At 44.6% G+C, this 18,975-nt stretch overlaps 3 protein-coding genes across 3 annotated transcripts; 2 read left to right on the top strand and 1 right to left on the bottom strand.

Moving 5' to 3' along the window:
• The first annotated feature begins 62 nt into the window (after positions 1–62).
• On the top strand, positions 63–3,929 carry LOC122775864 (protein disulfide-isomerase TMX3-like). Its single transcript, XM_044036068.1, has 16 exons — positions 63–342; positions 554–605; positions 739–781; positions 926–1,049; positions 1,135–1,180; positions 1,347–1,427; positions 1,924–2,023; positions 2,090–2,167; positions 2,289–2,355; positions 2,440–2,538; positions 2,679–2,736; positions 2,817–2,870; positions 2,999–3,055; positions 3,443–3,572; positions 3,685–3,753; positions 3,828–3,929. Exons 1-16 carry the CDS (start codon positions 312–314, stop codon positions 3,927–3,929), a joined length of 1,191 nt encoding a protein of 396 aa, XP_043892003.1. The 5' UTR covers positions 63–311.
• Positions 3,930–4,499: 570 nt separating this feature from the next.
• On the top strand, positions 4,500–13,502 carry cdyl (chromodomain protein, Y-like). The gene is made up of 7 exons (XM_044036024.1): positions 4,500–4,730; positions 5,010–5,712; positions 9,829–10,070; positions 10,168–10,340; positions 10,413–10,623; positions 11,470–11,613; positions 12,788–13,502. Exons 1-7 carry the CDS (start codon positions 4,707–4,709, stop codon positions 12,950–12,952), a joined length of 1,662 nt encoding a protein of 553 aa, XP_043891959.1. The 5' UTR covers positions 4,500–4,706; the 3' UTR covers positions 12,953–13,502.
• A 2,065-nt stretch (positions 13,503–15,567) lies between these two features.
• rpp40 (ribonuclease P/MRP 40 subunit) lies at positions 15,568–18,914 on the bottom strand. Its single transcript, XM_044036028.1, has 8 exons — positions 18,537–18,914; positions 17,136–17,280; positions 16,997–17,065; positions 16,823–16,912; positions 16,614–16,736; positions 16,371–16,539; positions 15,997–16,131; positions 15,568–15,914 (listed from the first exon to the last, which is right to left on the bottom strand). The coding sequence occupies exons 1-8, from the start codon at positions 18,651–18,653 to the stop codon at positions 15,716–15,718; spliced, it is 1,047 nt and encodes a 348-aa protein (XP_043891963.1). The 5' UTR covers positions 18,654–18,914; the 3' UTR covers positions 15,568–15,715.
• Positions 18,915–18,975: the final 61 nt, after the last annotated feature.

The following is an 18,975-nucleotide window of genomic DNA, read 5'->3' on the forward strand; positions in this document are numbered from 1 at the left end:
CTTTGTGCTTCCTTCTTTCTTTCCTTCTTTATACTTCTTCCTTTCCTTCTTTATACATGCTTCCTTTCCTTCTTTATACATGCTTCCTTCTTTTTTCCTTCTTTCCATCCTCCTTTGTCACCTCGTTTCATTCCTTACCTTCTGTCTTCTTTATCACCTACCTACTGTCTTTGTGGTTCCTTGCCTCTTTCCTTCCTTGCTGTTGTCTGTTGACATTGTACAGCTCTGCCAATAAAGTCTAAGAGGATTGACTGTTAATCTGTCAGATTAGCGACGTTAGCAGTTTGCTGTTAATCTGCTCAGTGGACAAAATGGACACGAGGAGGACGCTCATATTCTCAGGTACGTCGTCCATCACACTCACCTTTACACTGTTGTTGTACACAGGTCACATGATCACAGGTCACGTGAGGTCACGTGACTCCTTTAATGGAGCAGATCAAATGATCAGAGTGAGACCTCAGTCAGATGATTCACCTCTGACCGCCACAACTACATCTCTAGCTCAACCTGCTGGTGCAGTACCAACAACTGTTTGTTTGTTTGTTTACAGCCGTGCTGTTAGCGACGCTGACGTCAGCGTTTGTTGAAGAACTCGATGACTCGTGAGTTCAGATGATGATGGTGATGATTGTGGTGATGGTGGTGGTGATGATGATGAAGGATGGTGGTGATGATGATGGTGGTGGTGGTGATGATGAAGAAACTTGAAACCTTCTCTTTGATGTTTTTTTACAGCTTCTTGACAACGAGAACAGTCGACGACAGTTGGATCATTAAAGTACAAACATGTTTATGTTTACGTGTGTGTGCTCATACATGATGAACGTTAAAGGTTAACCTTGTGTCTAACGTGTGTGTGTGTGTGCTCATACATGACGAAGGTTAAAGGTTAACCTTGTGTCTAACGTGTGTGTGTGTGCAGTTCTACGCCCCCTGGTGTTCACTCTGTAAACAGCTGGATCCTGTTTGGCATCAGATCGGCTCAGAACTCAAAAGTCTTGGTTCTCCGGTCAAAGTCGGCAAATGTGACGCCACTGCTAACATTGGTCAGTCACCTTTTCAAAATAAAAGCACTCATCAAACACAGGTCAGAGGTCACAGCCAATGCTCTTGTCATGTGTTTATCTGTAGGTTTGGCCAAAGAGTTCAGGGTCAAAGGTTATCCAGCCATCCTCATGTAAGTCTTGACAGTGACATCACAGTTATTCAGCCAGTCACAGCAGAGCATTCATGATCAATCAACTGATTGATTATTGATTGACTGATTATTGACTGTCTGATTGTTGATTGATTATTGATTGATTGATTGATTATTTGATTGATTGACAGTTGTCTGTTTTCAGGTGGAAGAAACATTTGAAATATAATTATTCAGGCCCAAGAACCAGAGACGCAATACTGGACTTTACACACCGAGTGTCTGGGTCAGTGTGTGTGTGTTATATGTGTGTATATGTGTGTGTGTTATACTGTATATGTGTGTGTTGTATGTGTGTGTTCTTATGTATATCCGTGTGTGTGTGTGTGTTATATATGTGTGTATGTTATATATGTGTGTGTTCTTATATCCGTGTGTGTGTGTTATATATGTGTGTGTTCTTATGTATATCCGTGTTATATATGTGTGTATGTTATATATGTGTGTGTTCTTATGTATATCCGTGTGTGTGTGTTATATATGTGTGTGTTCTTATGTATATCCGTGTGTGTGTGTTTTATATGTGTGTGTATTCTTATACAGTATATATCCATGTGTGTTATATATGTGTGTGTTCTTATGTATATCCATGTGTGTGTGTGTTATGTATGTGTGTGTTCTTATGTATATCCGTGTGTGTGTGTTATATATGTGTGTATGTTATATATGTGTGTTCTTATGTATATCCGTGTGTGTGTGTGTGTGTGTGTGCGCGCGCACAGGCCAGTGGTTCGATCCCTGAACAGTCTGCAGATTTTCCAGCACGCCATAAGCCGCCACGATATCATGTTTGTGTATGTTGGTGCAACATCACCTCTGAAGGTACACACACACACGCGCGCATGCACACATGAACACGCATACACACTGACTGTCACATATTTCCAGGGAAACTTCATGTCTGTTGCAGAGGAGTTGGTCGTCCACACACACTTCTTCTCTGCTGCGAGAGACGTCTTGCCCAAGGTCAGAGACACTGTAGGGACACTGTAGAGACACAGTAGAGACACTGTAGGGACCCTGTTGAGACACAGTAGAGACACTGTAAAGACACTGTAGAGACACTAAACTGTCTGTGTGTCTTTAGGACGTGTCTCTGTCCTCTCTTCCAACTGTTCTGCTTTTCAAAGACACAACGTTTCACACTTACACAGGTGAGATGTAAAAGAATAGCTGCGTCTCTCAGCTGTTTTGTGGTTGGTTGTTACCATTGTAACCACAGTGTCCTGGTGTTTCAGAGGAGAATGATGGAGATCTGAGGTCATGGGTCAACAGAGAACGCTTCCCTTACTTCTCCAAAATCGACAGCTTCGCACTGTATGCCATGGGAGAGTCAGGTAACACTGTCCCCTGACCCTGACCCTGACACACATATGTGCTGTATGAATGAGTGAATAGGGGAATGGGTGAATGTGTTTCAGCAGCTTCTGGATGTGAGAGGAAGTGCAGGTGAAATGACTCCTCCTCTGTCCTGCAGGTAAACTGGTGGCATTGGTGCTGCTGGAGGAGCGTAGCCTGTGTGAGGAGAGTGAGAGGTATACAAACAAACAAAGTGTGACATCACTGTGTCAAGTGACCTTCAGTGACCTTTAATGACCTTCAGTTTCCTGCTCAGGTTAAAAGATCTGCTGAGAAAAGTGACGTCAGAACAGAGACACATGTACAGCAGGTACAGCTGAGGCTTTTATTCTGAAAAACACTCCACTGTGTGTGTATACAGCAGGTACAGCTGAGGCTTTTATTCTGAAAAACACTCCACTGTGTGTGTGTGTGTGTATGTGTGTGTGCGTGTTCCAGACATTTCTACTTTGGCTTCATGACAGGAAATGACTACATCAAAGGTCTGATAATGAGGTGAGCAGCTAGTTTATGTTAGGGCAGCTAGTTTATATAAAAGCAGCTAGTTTATGTATGAGCAGCTAGTTTAGAGCAGCAAGTTTATATAAAAGCAGCTAGTTTATGTATGAGCAGCTAGTTTATATAAGTGCAGCTAGTTTAGAGCGGCTAGTTTATATAAAAGCAGCTAGTTTATATAAAAGCAGCTAGTTTATATATGAGCAGCTAGTTTATATATGAGCAGCTAGTTTATATAAGAGCAGTTAGTTTATATACGAGCAGCTAGTTTATATAAGAGCAGATAGTTTATATATGAACAGCTAGTTTATATAAGAGCAGCTAGTTTATATAAAAGCAGCTCAACCCATCAGTGATGTCATCTTTGTTTTGTTGTATTATCATCAGTGATGTGATCGAGCCGTCATTTGTTGTGGTTAATTTGTCCAATGACGGCTACTTCCTGCCTCATGTCCCTGTGAAGACAGAGCGTCAGCTGCGGGACTTCCTGGATGGTGTGGTGGATGGTGGCGTGCAGGTGAGTGTGGACACACTCAGGGGACGGTGCACATGATTATTTATTTGTTTCTTATTTATGTATTTGTTGTTTTTTTAATTTATTAGTTTATTTGTTTGTTTGTTTGTTTCAGTGTCAGGGAGGAAACAATGTCGTCCAGCGAATCAAACGCCTCATTTATGAAGCTAAAGCTATGCTAACAGTAAGTGCTGTTTACTGTCCACCTCTCTGTCTGTCTGTTTGATGTTTGACCCCTGACCTCTGTTGTGTATTCAGCTCCTCTTCACACAGGTGCCTCTGCTCAGCTTCTTCCTGCTCAGTTTCCCGCTCGCCATTGCTGCAGCCTTCTTTTACCTGTGCTGTAAGCCCCACAAGTGATGACGACAGTGACGTGGCAGCAGTCAAAAACATGGCCGACAAGAAGACGGAGTGAAATATTTGTTACAGTGTCACGTGACCTGAGTCTGTGGATGAAATAAAATAGTTTAACACTGTTCTTCTGCCTGTTCACTCACACACACACACACACACACACACACAGAGTCGCCCCCTGGTGGTTATCTCACTGCTGCTCTTCACTTCAAACGTTCATATTTTCACTCACCTTGAAATGAAGTGATGAAGGAGACGATGTTTCATCTTTGACAGGAGTCACTTCTTTATGAGGACACACCCACACATACACTCTCGCACTCACACACACTCACGCACGTACACTCACACCATGTCACACATACACAGTCCCTCCTGTGTCTCTGTCCCTCATCATCAGATTTCTTAATTTTCATTGATCAAATCAAAGATTTGTTAACTAAGTTACTAAGTCTTAACTAAGTTAACAGTTTCATGAAAATAGAAATCGTTACCTTGTTACTTTTTGAATTTTAAATCATTTTTTCAAGTCGGTGATGACGTCACGTGTTGAATGTCCTGGGACAGTTTATACGCTCTCTCGAGTCTTTTATTTTGAAGGTCACAGTGAGACCGGATGTGTGAGTAGAGCTGTTGCTGTGCTAAAAGCTAACGACTGGAAGCTAGTAAACATTGCTAAAGGGCAGCGGTGGGACTCAGAGCAGACTCGCACTCACCTTCTTCTCATGCTGCTGCTCACTTGAACGAGTTTCTGGACGCTGCTCATGCACGCGCACTGTCTCCATGGCGACCGAGGACTTCTATGAGGTGACGCGAGCTAATGCGAAAAGGCTAATGTAGCTAAAGGCAGAGCTTAAGTTAAATGAATTGGTTATTTAGTTTCGTTAGTTTAGTTAGTTAGCGTCACATTGATCCCTGAAAGTCACGTAACTTTGTTAGTTAACTGTCTCTTTGTTAGCTCTGTTAACTAGCTGTTAAAGTTAACTTTGTTAACTGTCTGTTAAAAGTGAAGGTCCACCGTGGAGGTCCAAAGTGGAGCTGCTTGTGTCTGCACATAGATACCAAACTCTGCTGTGCCCCCTGCAGGTGGAGCGCATCATTGAGAAGAGGCGGAATAAGAAGGGCAACTTGGAATACCTGGTCAGGTGGAGAGGTTATGGTTCAGACGAGGACACCTGGGAACCCGAGAGTCACCTGTCCACCTGTATGATTTACGTCCACGAGTTTGACCGTCAGTACGCTGAGCAACAGAGAGACGACATGTTACTGAGATCCACCCGCAGCTCGCCAAGTCTCCTCTGCAGCTCCACCCAGAGATCAGCCTTCAGGTCTCCCCCCACCCTCATAACCCACAGTGACATTAGTGCCGGTGTAAACCAGGTAAAACCTGCCGTCAGCCTCACTTACCCACCACTCGCCGGACTTACCCGTGCAGCAGCCGTCGGCTCTCAGCAGCTGGCCGACAAGTTCAGCCGTGGCCTGATGATGGCGTCTCCAGGCGGCTCCGCCCGCCGCAGCGTGGACTTGTCTAAGACTGGCATTAAAATCCTAGTTCCCAAGAGTCCCATCAACAGCTGCCTGGACTCAGAGGAGTCTCCAAGCGAGGCTGGCGCTCAGGAGGCTCACCTGGTTCCACCAGAGGTCGCCCTGCTGGAGAAACCTGCCGGGGTACAGCTTGGGCCTGGAGAGGAGAGGGCACGCATGGGAACCCGACCTCGCAGTCAGAACCCTCTGCCCCTGCCACGACTTCCTGTCTCACCTGCAACCATGCAGTCCCTCATCAGCACAGGTCTGTATGTCAGTGTGCCTGTGTCTGTATCTGTTTCTCTGTGTCTGTGTCAGTGTGTCTGTGTCTCTGTGTCAGTGCCTGTGTCTCTGTGTGTTAGTGTCTGTGTCTGTCTTGTGTCTGTCTGTATCTGTTTCTCTGAGTCTGTGTGTGTCTGTATCTGTTTCTAGTGTCAGTGTCTGTGTGTCAGTATCTGTGTCTGTATCTGTGTATCAGTGTCTGTGTGTCTGTCTGTGTCTCTGTGTCTCTGTGTGTGTCTGTCTCTGTGTCAGTATCTGTTCGTCTGTGTCTGTGTGTCTGTTCGTCTGTGTCAGTGTGTCTGTCTCTGTGTCTGTCTTGTGTCTGTCTGTATCTGTTTCTGTGTGTCTGTATCTGTGTGTCTCTGTGTCAGTGTCTGTCTGTGTCAGTGTCTGTGTGTCTCTGTTTCTCTGTGTCTATCTGTATCTTTTTTTCTGTGTCAGTGTCTGTGTGTCTCTGTTTCTCTGTGTTTGTCTGTGTCTGTCGCTGGGTCAGTGTCTGTGTCCGGATGTCGATGGGGAGCTTGTTCCACCATTTGGTAGCTAGGACAGTGAACAGTCTCGAGTTCTGCGAATGCCTCTGCGATCCTCTGTGAGGGGGCAGCGAGCTGGTTTGCCGATGCAGAGCGGAGTGGGCGGGCTGGGGTGTAGGTTTTGATCATGTCCTGCATGTAGGCTGGACCGGATCCGTTTGTAGCATGGAACGCAAGCACTAGAATCTTGAAGCGGATGCGAGCAGCTACAGGAAGCCAGTGAAGGGAGTGGAGGAGCGGTGTCGTGTGGGAGAATTTTGTTAAGTTGAAGACCAGTCGAGCTGCTGCATTCTGGATGAGTTGCAGAGGTCGTGTGGCACATGCAGGTAGACCAGCCAGGAGGGAGTTGTAGTAATCCAAGCGTGAGATGACAAGAGCCTGGACCAGAACCTGTGCCGCCTTCTGGGTTAGAAGAGGCCATATCCTTCTGATGTTGTGCAACATGTATCTGCAAGATCGAGCTGTTGCAGCAATGTTGGCAGTGAGGGAGAGATGGTCATCAAGTGTCACACCCAGGTTCTTGCGGTATGAGAAGGAGTAACCACAGAGTTGTCGGGGTCAAGGAGGTTAGAGAAGATCGAGAAAAGTTTTTTGGGGTTAGAGAAAGAGGATTGAATTTTAGTCTGATAGAAAGATTGTTTGGCTGCAGAGATAGAGGCAGTGAAGGTGGAGAGAAGAGAGTGATAGGAAAGCAGGTCGTCAGGGTTTGATTTCCTCCCATTTCCTTTCTGCTGCCTGTATCGTGGCTCTCTCAGCACACACTGAGTCAGACAACCACGGGGCTGGGGAGGACTTACGAACCCGCCGTGAAGTAAGAGGACAGAGAGAGTCAAGAGAGGAGGACAGAGTAGAGAGGAAGGTGTCTGTGGCATAGTTGGGATGCATGAGGGAGAAGGAGTCAGCTGAAGGAAGTGCAAATAGAACAGTTGAGGACAGAGAGGAGGGTTAGAGAGAGAGCGAATGTTACGACGGACAAGTGCAATATCTGATGGAGATGAGATCATCGGACTGGGAGAGAGTAGGATATGAAGAAATAATCAGAGACATGAAGTGGAGTTACCTTGAGGTCGGAGGTGGAGCAGTTTCTGGTGAAGATGAGGTCAAGGTGGTTGCCAGCTTTGCGAGTTGGTGCAGAAGGAGCAAGTGAGAGAGAAAGAGACGAAAGTAGAAGAAGTAGATCGGATGACTTCTCTGACTGGATGTTGAAGTCACCAAGAAGAACAAGTGGTGGGCCATTTTCTGGGATGTTTGAGAGGAGGACATCTAGTTCCTCCAAGAAGTGTCCCAATGGGCCTGGTGGACGGTAGATGACAACAGTGATTAGTTTTACTGGGTGAGTTACAGTTACAGCATGAAATTCAAACGACTGTGAAGAGAAGTGTGGCAGTGGGTAAGGAGAGAAAGTCCAGTTGGGGTTGATGAGCAGACCTGTCCCGCCACCTCTTCCAGTGGATCTGGGTGAGTGGGAGAAGGAGTGGGCGGAGGAGAGATCTGCAGGGGTGGCTGTGTTGGAGGGTGTTATCCAAGTCTCAGTGAGAGCAAGGAAGTCCAGGCATTGCTCAGTAGCAAAGCCAGAGATGAACTCAGTCTTGCGTTTAGCTGACTGGCAGTTCCACAGGCCCCCTGCAACAAGGTGTTGGATGTGTGTGGAGCGGGTGGGATAGATAAGTGAGGACAGGTTACGGTGATGCTGTGAGTGATTGTGAGGTTTGTAATATCTATGAGAAGAAACATGAATAGGAATGGAAAAAAGGCACATATGTGAAAGGTAGAAAACACTTGCAGACAGGTACTTAATCTCGTTAGCCTCCTTGCTAGACTCCGGTTTAGACTCCTTTGTCTTTGTCTTCCTGAGTCTGCCGCTTCAAAGTGAGTGCTGCTTTTTAAAAGACACCTGATTAGGTGCTGATTGGTTGCAGCTTTGTGGCCACTCCCTGTAGCCAATGAAACTTTGTCTGTGTGTCAGTGTCTGTGTGTCTGTATCTGTTTCTCTTTGTCAGTGTCTCTGTGTCTGTGTGTGCCTGTATCTGTGTCTCTGTGCCAGTGTCTACGTCTGTGTCTCTGTGTCAGTGCCTGTGTGTTTGTCTCTGTCTCTGTGTGTTAGTGTCTGTGTCTGTCTTGTGTCTGTCTGTAACTGTTTCTCTGTGTCAGTGCCTGTGTCTCTGTCTCTGTGTCTGTGTGTTAGTGTCTGTGTGTGTCTGTGTCTGTCTGTAACTGTTTCTCTGTGTCTCTGTGTGTGCCTGTATCTGTTTCCCTGTGTCAGTATCTGTGTGTCTGTGTCAGTGTCTCTGTGTCTGTGTGTTTCTGTGTGTCTCTGTGTGTCTCTGTGTCTGTTTCTCTCTATCAGTGTCTGTGTATCTTTGTGTCTCTGTATCTGTTTCTTTGTCTCTGTGTCTGTGTGTCTGTATCTGTTTCTCTTTCTCTGTGTCAGTGTCGCTGTGTGTCTGTATCTCTGTGACACTGTCTGTGTCTCTGTGTCTGTTTCTGTGTGTGTGTGTATGTGGGTATCTGTGTCTCTTTGTCTGTGTATCTGTCTTTGTGTCTCAGCCTTTCTGTGTGTGTGTGTCTGTATCTGTTTCTGTGTTAGTGTCTGTTTCTCTGTGTCAGTTTCTGACACTGTCTCTATCTGTGTGTCAGTGTGTCTGTTTGTCTGTGTCAGTGTCTCTGTGTCAGTGTGTCTCAGTCTCTCAGTGTCTGTGTGTCAGTGTGTGTCTGTATCTGTATGTGTATCAGTATGTGTCTGTGTTTCTGTGTCTGTGTCTCAGTCTCTCAGTGTCTGTGTATCAGTATGTGTCTCTGTGTCTGAGTCTCAGTCTCAGTGTCTCTGTGTCTCAGTGTTTGTGTCTGTGTGTCTGTCTCAGTTTCTGTGTCTGTGTCCATGTGTCTCTGTGTGTGTCAGTGTGTCAGTCTCTGTATCTCTGTGTCAGTGTCAGTGTCAGTGTCAGTGTCTGTGTCTGTGTTTGTGTTTGTGTTTGTGTTTCGGTGTCTGTATCTGTATCTGTTTCTCTGTATGTCTGTGTCTTTGTGTCACTGTCTCTGTGTCAGTGTTTCTGTCAGTGTGTCTGTGTCTTTGTCTCAGTGTCTCAGTGTCTCAGTGTCTCTGTGTCTCTGTGTCTGTTTCTCAGTATCTCTGTCTTAGTGTCTGTGTCTTTGTTTCAGTGTCTGTCTCAGTGCGTCTGTATCTGTTTCTCTGTGTCAGTGTCTGTGTGTCTCAGTGTCTGTCTGTGCCTCAGTGTCTGTGTCTCTGTCTCTGTGTCTCTGTGTCTCTGTGTCAGTGTCTGTGTCTGTGTCTCAGTGTCTGTGTCTCAGTGTCTGTGTATCCATGTCTTTGTCTCAGTGTCTCTGTCTCTCAGTGTCTCTGTCTCAGTTTCAGTGTGAGGATCATTAGCTCTGCCCCCTGCACAGGACAAACTTTAATTCATTCATTCATTCATTCATTCATTCATTCATTCATTCATTCACTCACCTCCATCACTGAAAACAAACAACAACCATAGATACAATGATATGAGGATCTGTGTGACAGAGGTCAGAGGTCATCAGACTGGCACTTAGTTTCTTCTCTGCAGGTAACTCTGTGTTAATGGAGGCTGTTTCAGCCAATGGGATGTCAGGAGTGAAGAGTGCTACTGTTGCCGTGGGGAAACGCCGCCTGGAGGAACGCTGTGCTTTTGACAAGCGGCTGCGCTTCAGCGTCCGACAGACGGAGAGCGCTTATCGTTACCGCGACATCGTGGTGAAGAAACAAGATGGTTTCACCCACATTCTGCTTTCCACCAAGAGCTCTGAAAACAACACGCTCAACCCTGAGGTGAGGCCACGCCTCCACACGGTAGACCACACCCTCCCTCTGTTGTGTCATGGTCGCTGACCTCAGCAGCCATGTTGACCCTCCTTCTCGTCCTCAGGTGATGAAGGAGATCCAGAGCGCCATGGCGACTGCAGCGTCAGACGACAGTAAGCTGGTGTTACTTGGTGCCGTCGGCAGCGTCTTCTGCTGCGGTCTGGACTTCCTGTATTTCATCAGACGCCTGACGGACGACAGGAAGAAGGAGAGCATTAAGATGGCTGAAACCATCAGGTGAAACCCGCTGTTGTTGCCCCCCCCCCGTCAGATGTACATGTTCTGACCTCTGTGTTTTATCTACACTAGGACGTTTGTCAACACCTTCATCCAGTTCAGGAAGCCGATCGTGGCGGCAGTGAACGGACCGGCTCTGGGCCTTGGCGCCTCCCTCCTGCCACTCTGTGACGTGGTTTGGGCCAACGAGAAGGCGTGGTTTCAGACGCCGTACACGTCCTATGGCCAGACGCCAGACGCTTGCTCCTCCTTCACCTTCCCCCGTGTCATGGGCCTGGCATCGGTGAGTTCACCACTAAACTCATGCTGGATTTACACTTATGTGTTGTAGGTATGTCACGGATAACTGTGGCGTGAAAATACACAAGTGGCGATTTATTACAGTAATACTTTAATTATTATGTCTTATTGTGTTTAAAAGGCATGTTTGTGTGATTTTATACTTGAAAATTATTCACCCAAAATAATCATAATAATCGTAAAATCCCTAATCCTAATGAGTTACATGAACTGGTTCTTGGTGCTGGAGGCTGATGGTTCACTGTTTACTCATGCAACAAAAGACCCACAATGCTCTTCACTAACCTCACCACTTCACTAACCTTATCATTTCATCTACAGCACCACTTCACTAACCTCACCACTTCACTAACCTCACCACTTCAATAACTTCACTTCGCTGACCTCACCACTTCATCTACACCACCACTTCATCTACATCACCACTTCACTAACCTCACCATTTCATCTACACCACCACTTCACCACTTCATCTTCATCACCACTTCACTAACTTCACTTCACTAACCTCACCACTTCATCTAGATCACCACTTCACTAACCTCACCACTTCATCGACATCACCACTTCATCAACATCACCACTTCACTAACCTCACCACTTCATCTACATCACCACTTCATCTACACCACCACTTCACTAACTTCACCTTCATTTACATCACCTCTTCACTAACTTCACCACTTCATCTACATGACCACTTCACTGACCTCACCACTTCATCCACCTAATGTGGGCGTGTCATCATAATGCAGGCGTGTCTTTTATATGTGGGCTATCCTGTCATTATGGGTGTGCCATGTCAAAGTGGGCGTGGTTTGTGTCATAGGCTAACGAGCTGCTGCTGAGTGGCAGGAAGTTGACAGCTCAGGAGGCGTGTTCTAAAGGTTTGGTGTCTCAGGTTCTGTGGCCTGGAACCTTCACACAGGAAGTGATGCTGAGAATCAAAGAGCTGGTGATGGTGGACTCAGTGGTACGTCACACACGCTCACAGACACACATGCACACACACAGAGACAGACACATAGGCTGTTTCTCAATACTCAATACTCCCAGCGTACTTCTCAAGTATATACTTCCCAAGTAAGCAAGTATGTACTTGCTTTTAAATATTTAACTTCATTTATTAATTTATTTCTATTAAAATATACAATACAAAAAATACAATGTGGAAAATATATATATATATATATATATATATATATATATATATGATCTGTACAAATATATACTACTCTACATATCTAATAGTTACATATTATATTTAAATACAGATACAATGGCCGTGCGACTTTAATATAAATCTAATATTCAAAGTTAAAATAAAAAAAACATTAATAATATAGAAACTTTCAAACTGTCAGGTCAAAACGTTTCCATTAAAAACAAAATAACACGTCAACAACAAATCTATGGATCACACCGAGCATCTAATGACAGCGACGTCCGAGCCAGCAGATTTCATCAGGACAGGCTGAGGTAACGCTGCTCTGTGCCGGGCACAGTGAGTGCAGAGCGTCCACAGAGGCGGAGCTGATCACTTCCGACAAACGTCGCTGCCAAACTATAAATACGTCAAATCTTCATACACAAACCACATGTTTGAATTCTAAATGACTAATTTCTAAATGATGTTAAAACTTTGTTCCGCCGAAATGTATTCTGGGATACATGGCCATCCCCAGTACGCTTAAGTCACCTCCGATGCATACTTGGTAAAAATGGGCGGAGCGAGAACACTTCCGGGTTTGAGAACTGTCCTCGCTGTTCGCTTAATTGAGAATTGGAACAGCACTTGAGGCTGATGACGTTTTCACAAGTACAGGAGTACGCAAGTACGCACAAGTATGGATATTGAGAAACGGCCATAGACACGCACACACACACACACACACACACAGATTCAGACATGCACACACACAAATAATGGCTAAAAAAAAGTATAAAAATGTAGTTTTTTTGCATACACGTGTTAAAACATGGCGACTCAAGCCCTGCCCTTTCTCCTTTGCTTATCCACGTGTGATGGTCAAATGTGTTGGTCACGTACGACCCTCGCAGAACAATAAAGTTTTGCAAATCACCACAGCTGCTCATCACAAACATATGAGACCTTTGACCGTTTGTGTGTGACTTCCTGTGTGCAGGTTCTACGTGAGTCGAAAGCGTTGATGAGGAACATGAGCCGCGGCGCTCTGGAACAAGCTAATGAGCGTGAGTGTGAGGCTTTGAAGAGAGTGTGGGGTTCTTCACAGGGAACAGATGCCATTTTACAACACCTGCACAGAGGAACCATGACTCAACACTTCTGACTCAGCAGATTGTTTTGTTTAAGTTATAAGTCCTTCCTGTTCTCATCACAGTGAGTTAGCTTAGCTTAGCAGCGAGACTGGAAACAGAGAGAAACGTGTAATCTATACCTTCACAACCAGAGGTCACTGTGTCACCACCAGAGGTCACTGTGTCACCAGTGTCTTGATTGACACATTAAGGACATTTTAAAGGTACAGTACATAACATTTGTTAAAACATTGACCCTGATTTAAATATTACAGGCTCATTCTGTAACATTTTACACACTGGACCTAAAAACACATTTGTTTACTCACTTCCTGTCAAAGATATCTGAGAGCAGAGAAACCACATGGTTTCTCTGGTTACGAGGTACCAGGTAGCAGCTAACACTTTCCCACTTCTTCTAGTCTTAATGCTAGGCTATGCTAGGCCTAGGTAGGCCAATCTAAGTGTCCTTCATAATGACAGACAGCGCCTCCATTAGGTCAAACTGTTGCCTCTTCCTTTTTCCCAGAATTCATTCTGATGAATTTCTATGACTGTGGAATAAACTTGCGAAGAAAGAGACTTTTTTTTTTTTAACTTTCCTTATGTTTCCTGCAGCAGCGTGTGAAAGAAATTCTTGAGTCATCAGTGTTGAGTAAATCATGTCTTTACTGCATGCATGGATTTTTGCATTTCCTCCAAAAAGCTTCACCACTTAAACAACAAAGTAAAACAAGAACAGACACCATACCTAATGTTTATGACCCTAGTAGATGTTATCTTTTTTACCCTAATAGATGCCATTATGTGCAACCCTTACGTTGACCTTACCTGGTGACCTTTCCCTATCATATAATCACCCCAGCATTCATTCACAGCTTGACTGTTAGTTGTTGTCATTACCGGGAACAAGAAGAAAACCAGTTATTTCCCACATGTCCTCCCTTTTGACACAGTGTCAACATATTTTTGGGAAATCACATGGTCTCATCAACTAACTCTTTCTATGACTACACACAGCACACATATTAGTATAGGTTAAACTATTAGAATATCAGAGTATAACAAAAGAAAAATAGAACAAACACCAAACAAAAACAAAACGAAACATCAAAACAAACAATTCTATTCATACAATCTCTTCATCTGAATTATCTCACTATATGGGTTACCTAGGGCTCATTCTGAAATGTGACACACATTTGATTCACAATCCTTACTTTGTTCACAAGATACTTTCACATACAATGGTGTTTTGTCACCTCCAAGTACTCCACCTATACACCTATACACAGAAGCTTGCATACAACAACAAAAAGTTATACAAAACACAATTAGCACAGGGATACACACATGAATAATCATTTCATCCCAGGGACCGAATTGTTCACTTGACTATCTGTTGAAAGTAAAACCTTATTTCATTCTGCGTGCAGAACTTGTGTCCAGATATTCGCTATTGTCCAGTTTCCCATCCACCACATGTAGCCATGACACGATCCTTGAGGCTAAGGTGATCGTATGCCTCATTGTCTGCGTCGATGCCAGAGTGAGCTGCAAAAACAGTTTCCATACGTGTGCGGTAGTCGGCTGCTAACTCACCCTCCTTTTGTTTTATGTTGTGGATCTCTCACCAACACTTAAGGGGAAAGCAGCATGCACAGCTTCAGCCAGGTTGACCATCATGTTGTTGAACTGCACTGATTCAATGGCTGGGGATGTCGACCAGTTGGCCGCTTGGATGTTGGCCCATCTGAGTTTAAAACTCCTCCGACACACAGCTTCTACCTCCTCTTCATCCGTTGGCCGTGGCTGTGGATTTGGGAATTTCAACATAGGCATCTGGTGCACGTTTCTTTGTCCCCTTGACTCCAGAACCAGTAGTCAAAAGAAGCTTTTCTGGGACATTTCTGGGAAAGGCAATGTTAGCTGGTTGAGTCGTAATATCAGTCCCTTAGTTTTTTCTCATAGATGTTGGAAGGGTTTACAGATCAGAGTACAGCTCTGGCTTCTTCTCCTTCTCCCCTTCAGTCATTTGGGGCATATTCAAATGTAAATTTCCATTTTATGTATCTTAACTTTACAAATAAATGTAATGAATGTCAATTCTATCATAAACACCTTAAAGCAGAACACCGTTTCCAAATTAGTACATTTGACTTAGCACATTAACACACTCAGGTTGCTAGGTTCAGTTGTAACAGACAAGTTTGATTGCCAACACACTTCAAACAACTTTCAGCACAAATGCATACTCAATACACTCTTTGCATTACACACAGATACACACAGTACAATCTCTTATTTTACAGTTTTTCTGTCTTTTTTTTCTCCTTTGTTCCTTTCAGTCAGTCAACAACACTTATACCCCAATTACTATTTTTTATTTAATTAATATGTTAATTTATTAGTACTGTTGTATTTATTTTATTATTGTTGTTATTTCTGAACATTTGAATCAAACCTCCAATCTATTCTTTTGTTTCTCACTCATTTTCTAGTTAGCGTCAAGCTAAGCTCTGAAGCTAACGTCTGATTTCCCTCGATACTTAAAAGAGACAACTATCTTAGCATAAAGGCTATGTATATAATTATACATGTGGAGAGAGCACAGACACATAGAAAACATTTACAACAAGAACCAAAGTAAATGTAAATAAAGACCTTTAATGTTTCTTTGACCTTCAAAATAAAAGCACGCAAATCTACAAGGATTCACTTTTATTTGGTACAAAAACGTCAGATTATTTTCTGACGACTCATCATCCACAGAACCACACCTGCTGATGACATCATCATGGAGGACAGGTGTCATGTGCACCTGTAGCGAGGTACAGGTGGTAGGCGTGGTCCTGGAACATCAGCAGGGTATAGAAGTTCTCTCCTCCTCGCAGGTGTCCATGCTCGTTGTCCCGCCACGACACGGGACTGTCTGCAAAACCATGTACGGTCAACGACGCCCAGGTCTCAAGCCGCGTCTGTTCCAGGTACCGCCTGCAGGACAGGTGAGGAAATGACATCAGGAAACATTAAAATGTCATGGCACAGTCGGGACACTGCTCAGGTGGGACGTCACCTGACTTCCTGAATTAGGCGGTGGACGTCGGGAGGAAGCAACAGTCCACAGATGGACACTCTCAGAGCTCGACTCAGCACCGTCTTCAGTTCAGGACACACAAAGGACGACAGGAAGCTGCTGGACGAATTCTCACTGAAAACAAGGGTTTTTTAAGTTTTGGACAGGCTTGTTCATGTTGGACAGGTGTGTTCCGTTTGGACAGGCCTGTTTCTGTTGGACAGATGTGTTTCTGTTGGACAGGCCTGTTTCTATTGGACAGGTGTGTTTCTGTTGGACAGGTGTGTTTCTGTTGGACAGGCGTGTTTCTGTTGGACAGGCGTGTTTCTGTTGGACAGGTGTGTTCCTGCAGCAGGGGACAAAAAAACACTCACCTGCCGATGTCAGCGTCCACGGCTCCGAGCCACTCCAGGAAGCTTTGCGCGTCACATGACTTTGGGTCAGATGGACAAGACAGGTGAGGCAGAACCTGATTTATCATCTCAGGTCTGTGCTCCGACCAATCATAGCGAGAGAGGAGGGGCTGCAAGGAAGCTCCACCCCCTGCAGGAAACAGTGAGCTGTTATGGTTAGCACGTGACAGCAGCATGTCACCTGATTGATGATGCAACTCTCACCTGGGTGATGAGACAGCAGGAAGTCCATGGACAGAGGAAGTCGTGACATTAGACCAGTGAGGAGTCTGAGGTAGCCCCGCCCACCAGGAGCCATGCTGTTGTTGGTCAGATCCACAGACACAACTGAACAGACACAAAAACAGACTGTGAGTCACAGGTGAGCGTGTCTTTAACAGGTGTGTGTGTCTTTAACAGGTGTGTGTCCTCACTGTGTCTGTCCTTTGGCCTAAACCTGGACCGAGTCCCTTCAAAGCCCAACAGCTGGAACGAGTATTTGTCCAGGGACAGACACAGACGACCTACACACAGAGACAGGTGAGACAGGAAATATAGTATCTATAAAAAGAAAACAGGAAGTGATGTCAGAGTAGTAACATTTTTACCATTTGGCATCAAAGCAACACAGGTGTCTTCATCAACCCTGGTCTTGTACGAGAGACCGTACACACTTCCTGTGAAAACAGAGGACACAGGTGTGTGTCAGGTGTGTGTCAGGTGACACAGGTGTGTGTCAGGTGTTACCATGGTACACGGCCGTCTCCAGGAAGTCTTTATTCAGAAGTTCATAGATGGGCAGCTTCCTGATCAGGTAGAAACTGCTGAAACCTTTTAACACAGAGTCCAGGTGAGAGGGGGCGGAGCTACATTCAGGCAGCAGCAAAGACACCTGTACAGGTGAGACAGGAAGACAAGTTTATTTAATGCAATTGCTTACATTTCCGCCCTGTAATGGACCAGGATATTGATGAAGGTTTAGGTCATATTCTCATTTTCTTCTCTTCCCTGGTCAGAGAATGGTCAACATCAAGACAGTGTCCTAACGTTGTTACCTGTCATTCGTTAGTCATTCGTTACTACTAATTGTAATCCGTTACATTACAGGGAGAAAATGTGTCATTAAATTACAGTTTTGCTTTTGGAAATTTCCATGATTACAATTTTAATTACATTTTTAAAAATCGCCACAAAAGCTCAGATTTATTGAAGTTTTTTTTTCGCATCAACTTCCTCCTTCTGAAGCCGACACTTGTGATTGGCTCTCTCTGGTCATGTGACATTCTGCCGCTCTCTGACTCAGTACCACAGTCAGCAGCAACAATATCAGAGACGCAGATGTTCCTGGGTTAGAAATAAAAAAACACTTCACACAGACGGAAGAGTACAATGTGAAGAGTGTTTGTCGGCAGTGAAGGCGTCAACGTGGAACCTGAGGATTTATCAAAAGCTACGTCGCCTACTGGCCTAAAGCTGTAACTGCAAGCACTCACAGACAATAACATGGGGAAGTGTTTTCATGCCTCGCAGGTTCATTGATGAAGACAAAGCTTTAGTTTCATATAATTTCTGATGTGACAACAGTGTACAATGAAGTCAGTAGCCTAACCATTAGTCTCAAACATGAGATCGTTTTTACAAATATGACCTCAAAGCGCCACCTTGTGGTGCAATCTTTATTAGTTTATGTGAGCTTTTGAAAAGGTTAGAGCAAGTTAGACTCACTTTTGAACAGTTTCATAATATATTTAAAGTATAGAACATTAATAACATTAATCACTTATCTGGGTTGTCATATGAAGCGCTGTTGTCTAAATTGTGCAAATTTGTCATCAGTTGTACACATATAATGCAACAAACACATTTTATTATTTATTTACATTTCATCATGTTTTGTTATTTGTCTCACTTTGTCTGTGGGACACCTGTCCTTCAGACTTGTGTGGACACCTGTGGGACATGTGTCCTTCAGCCGTATGTAGACAGCTGCAGGTGTTTAGTGGAACTGCGATGACTCAGTGATTATTAATCACGTTATGAAATCATTAACTATCAGAATATGAAACTATTAAATCAGTGTTGGAAACAGACCACAGGCTTTTATTTTGAAAGCCTAACAAGCCCTGCTTAGCATGCTAACGCGGTTACCTTGTAGTTGAAGTGAAGTTGTTCCACGTGTGAACCCACTCTGTTGTTCTGCTCCACGAAACTGGACCGTTCACACACGAGCAGAGAGGGCGGAGCCTGAGCCACGTCCACTGACATGTCCGAACCCGGTGGAACCTGGTCCGAACCTGGACCAGACCTCGGCTAAGTGCGGCCAACAGTCACGAACACAGAGCTAACGGCTAACGCTTCGAGCAGGCACTTCCTGTGAAGACCTTTCAAATTAAACGCTGCAGATTTGAACAAAAATACGAAAATCAAAAAATTAATTTTAACTCTTTTGTTCTTTTTTTGTTTCACCTTCAACTTTATAAACGAATTTGAGGAAAGACTCGCAGTCACGTGAGAAGAGACGTCAGCCTGTCGGTGGACGTTTTCTCTCTCTCTCTCTCTCTCTTTCTCTCTCGCCGTAGTCACGTGA

The sequence above is a fragment of the Solea senegalensis genome, linkage group LG10, assembly GCF_019176455.1.
Source record: "Solea senegalensis isolate Sse05_10M linkage group LG10, IFAPA_SoseM_1, whole genome shotgun sequence".
NCBI classification, from domain to species: Eukaryota; Metazoa; Chordata; class Actinopteri; order Pleuronectiformes; family Soleidae; genus Solea; species Solea senegalensis.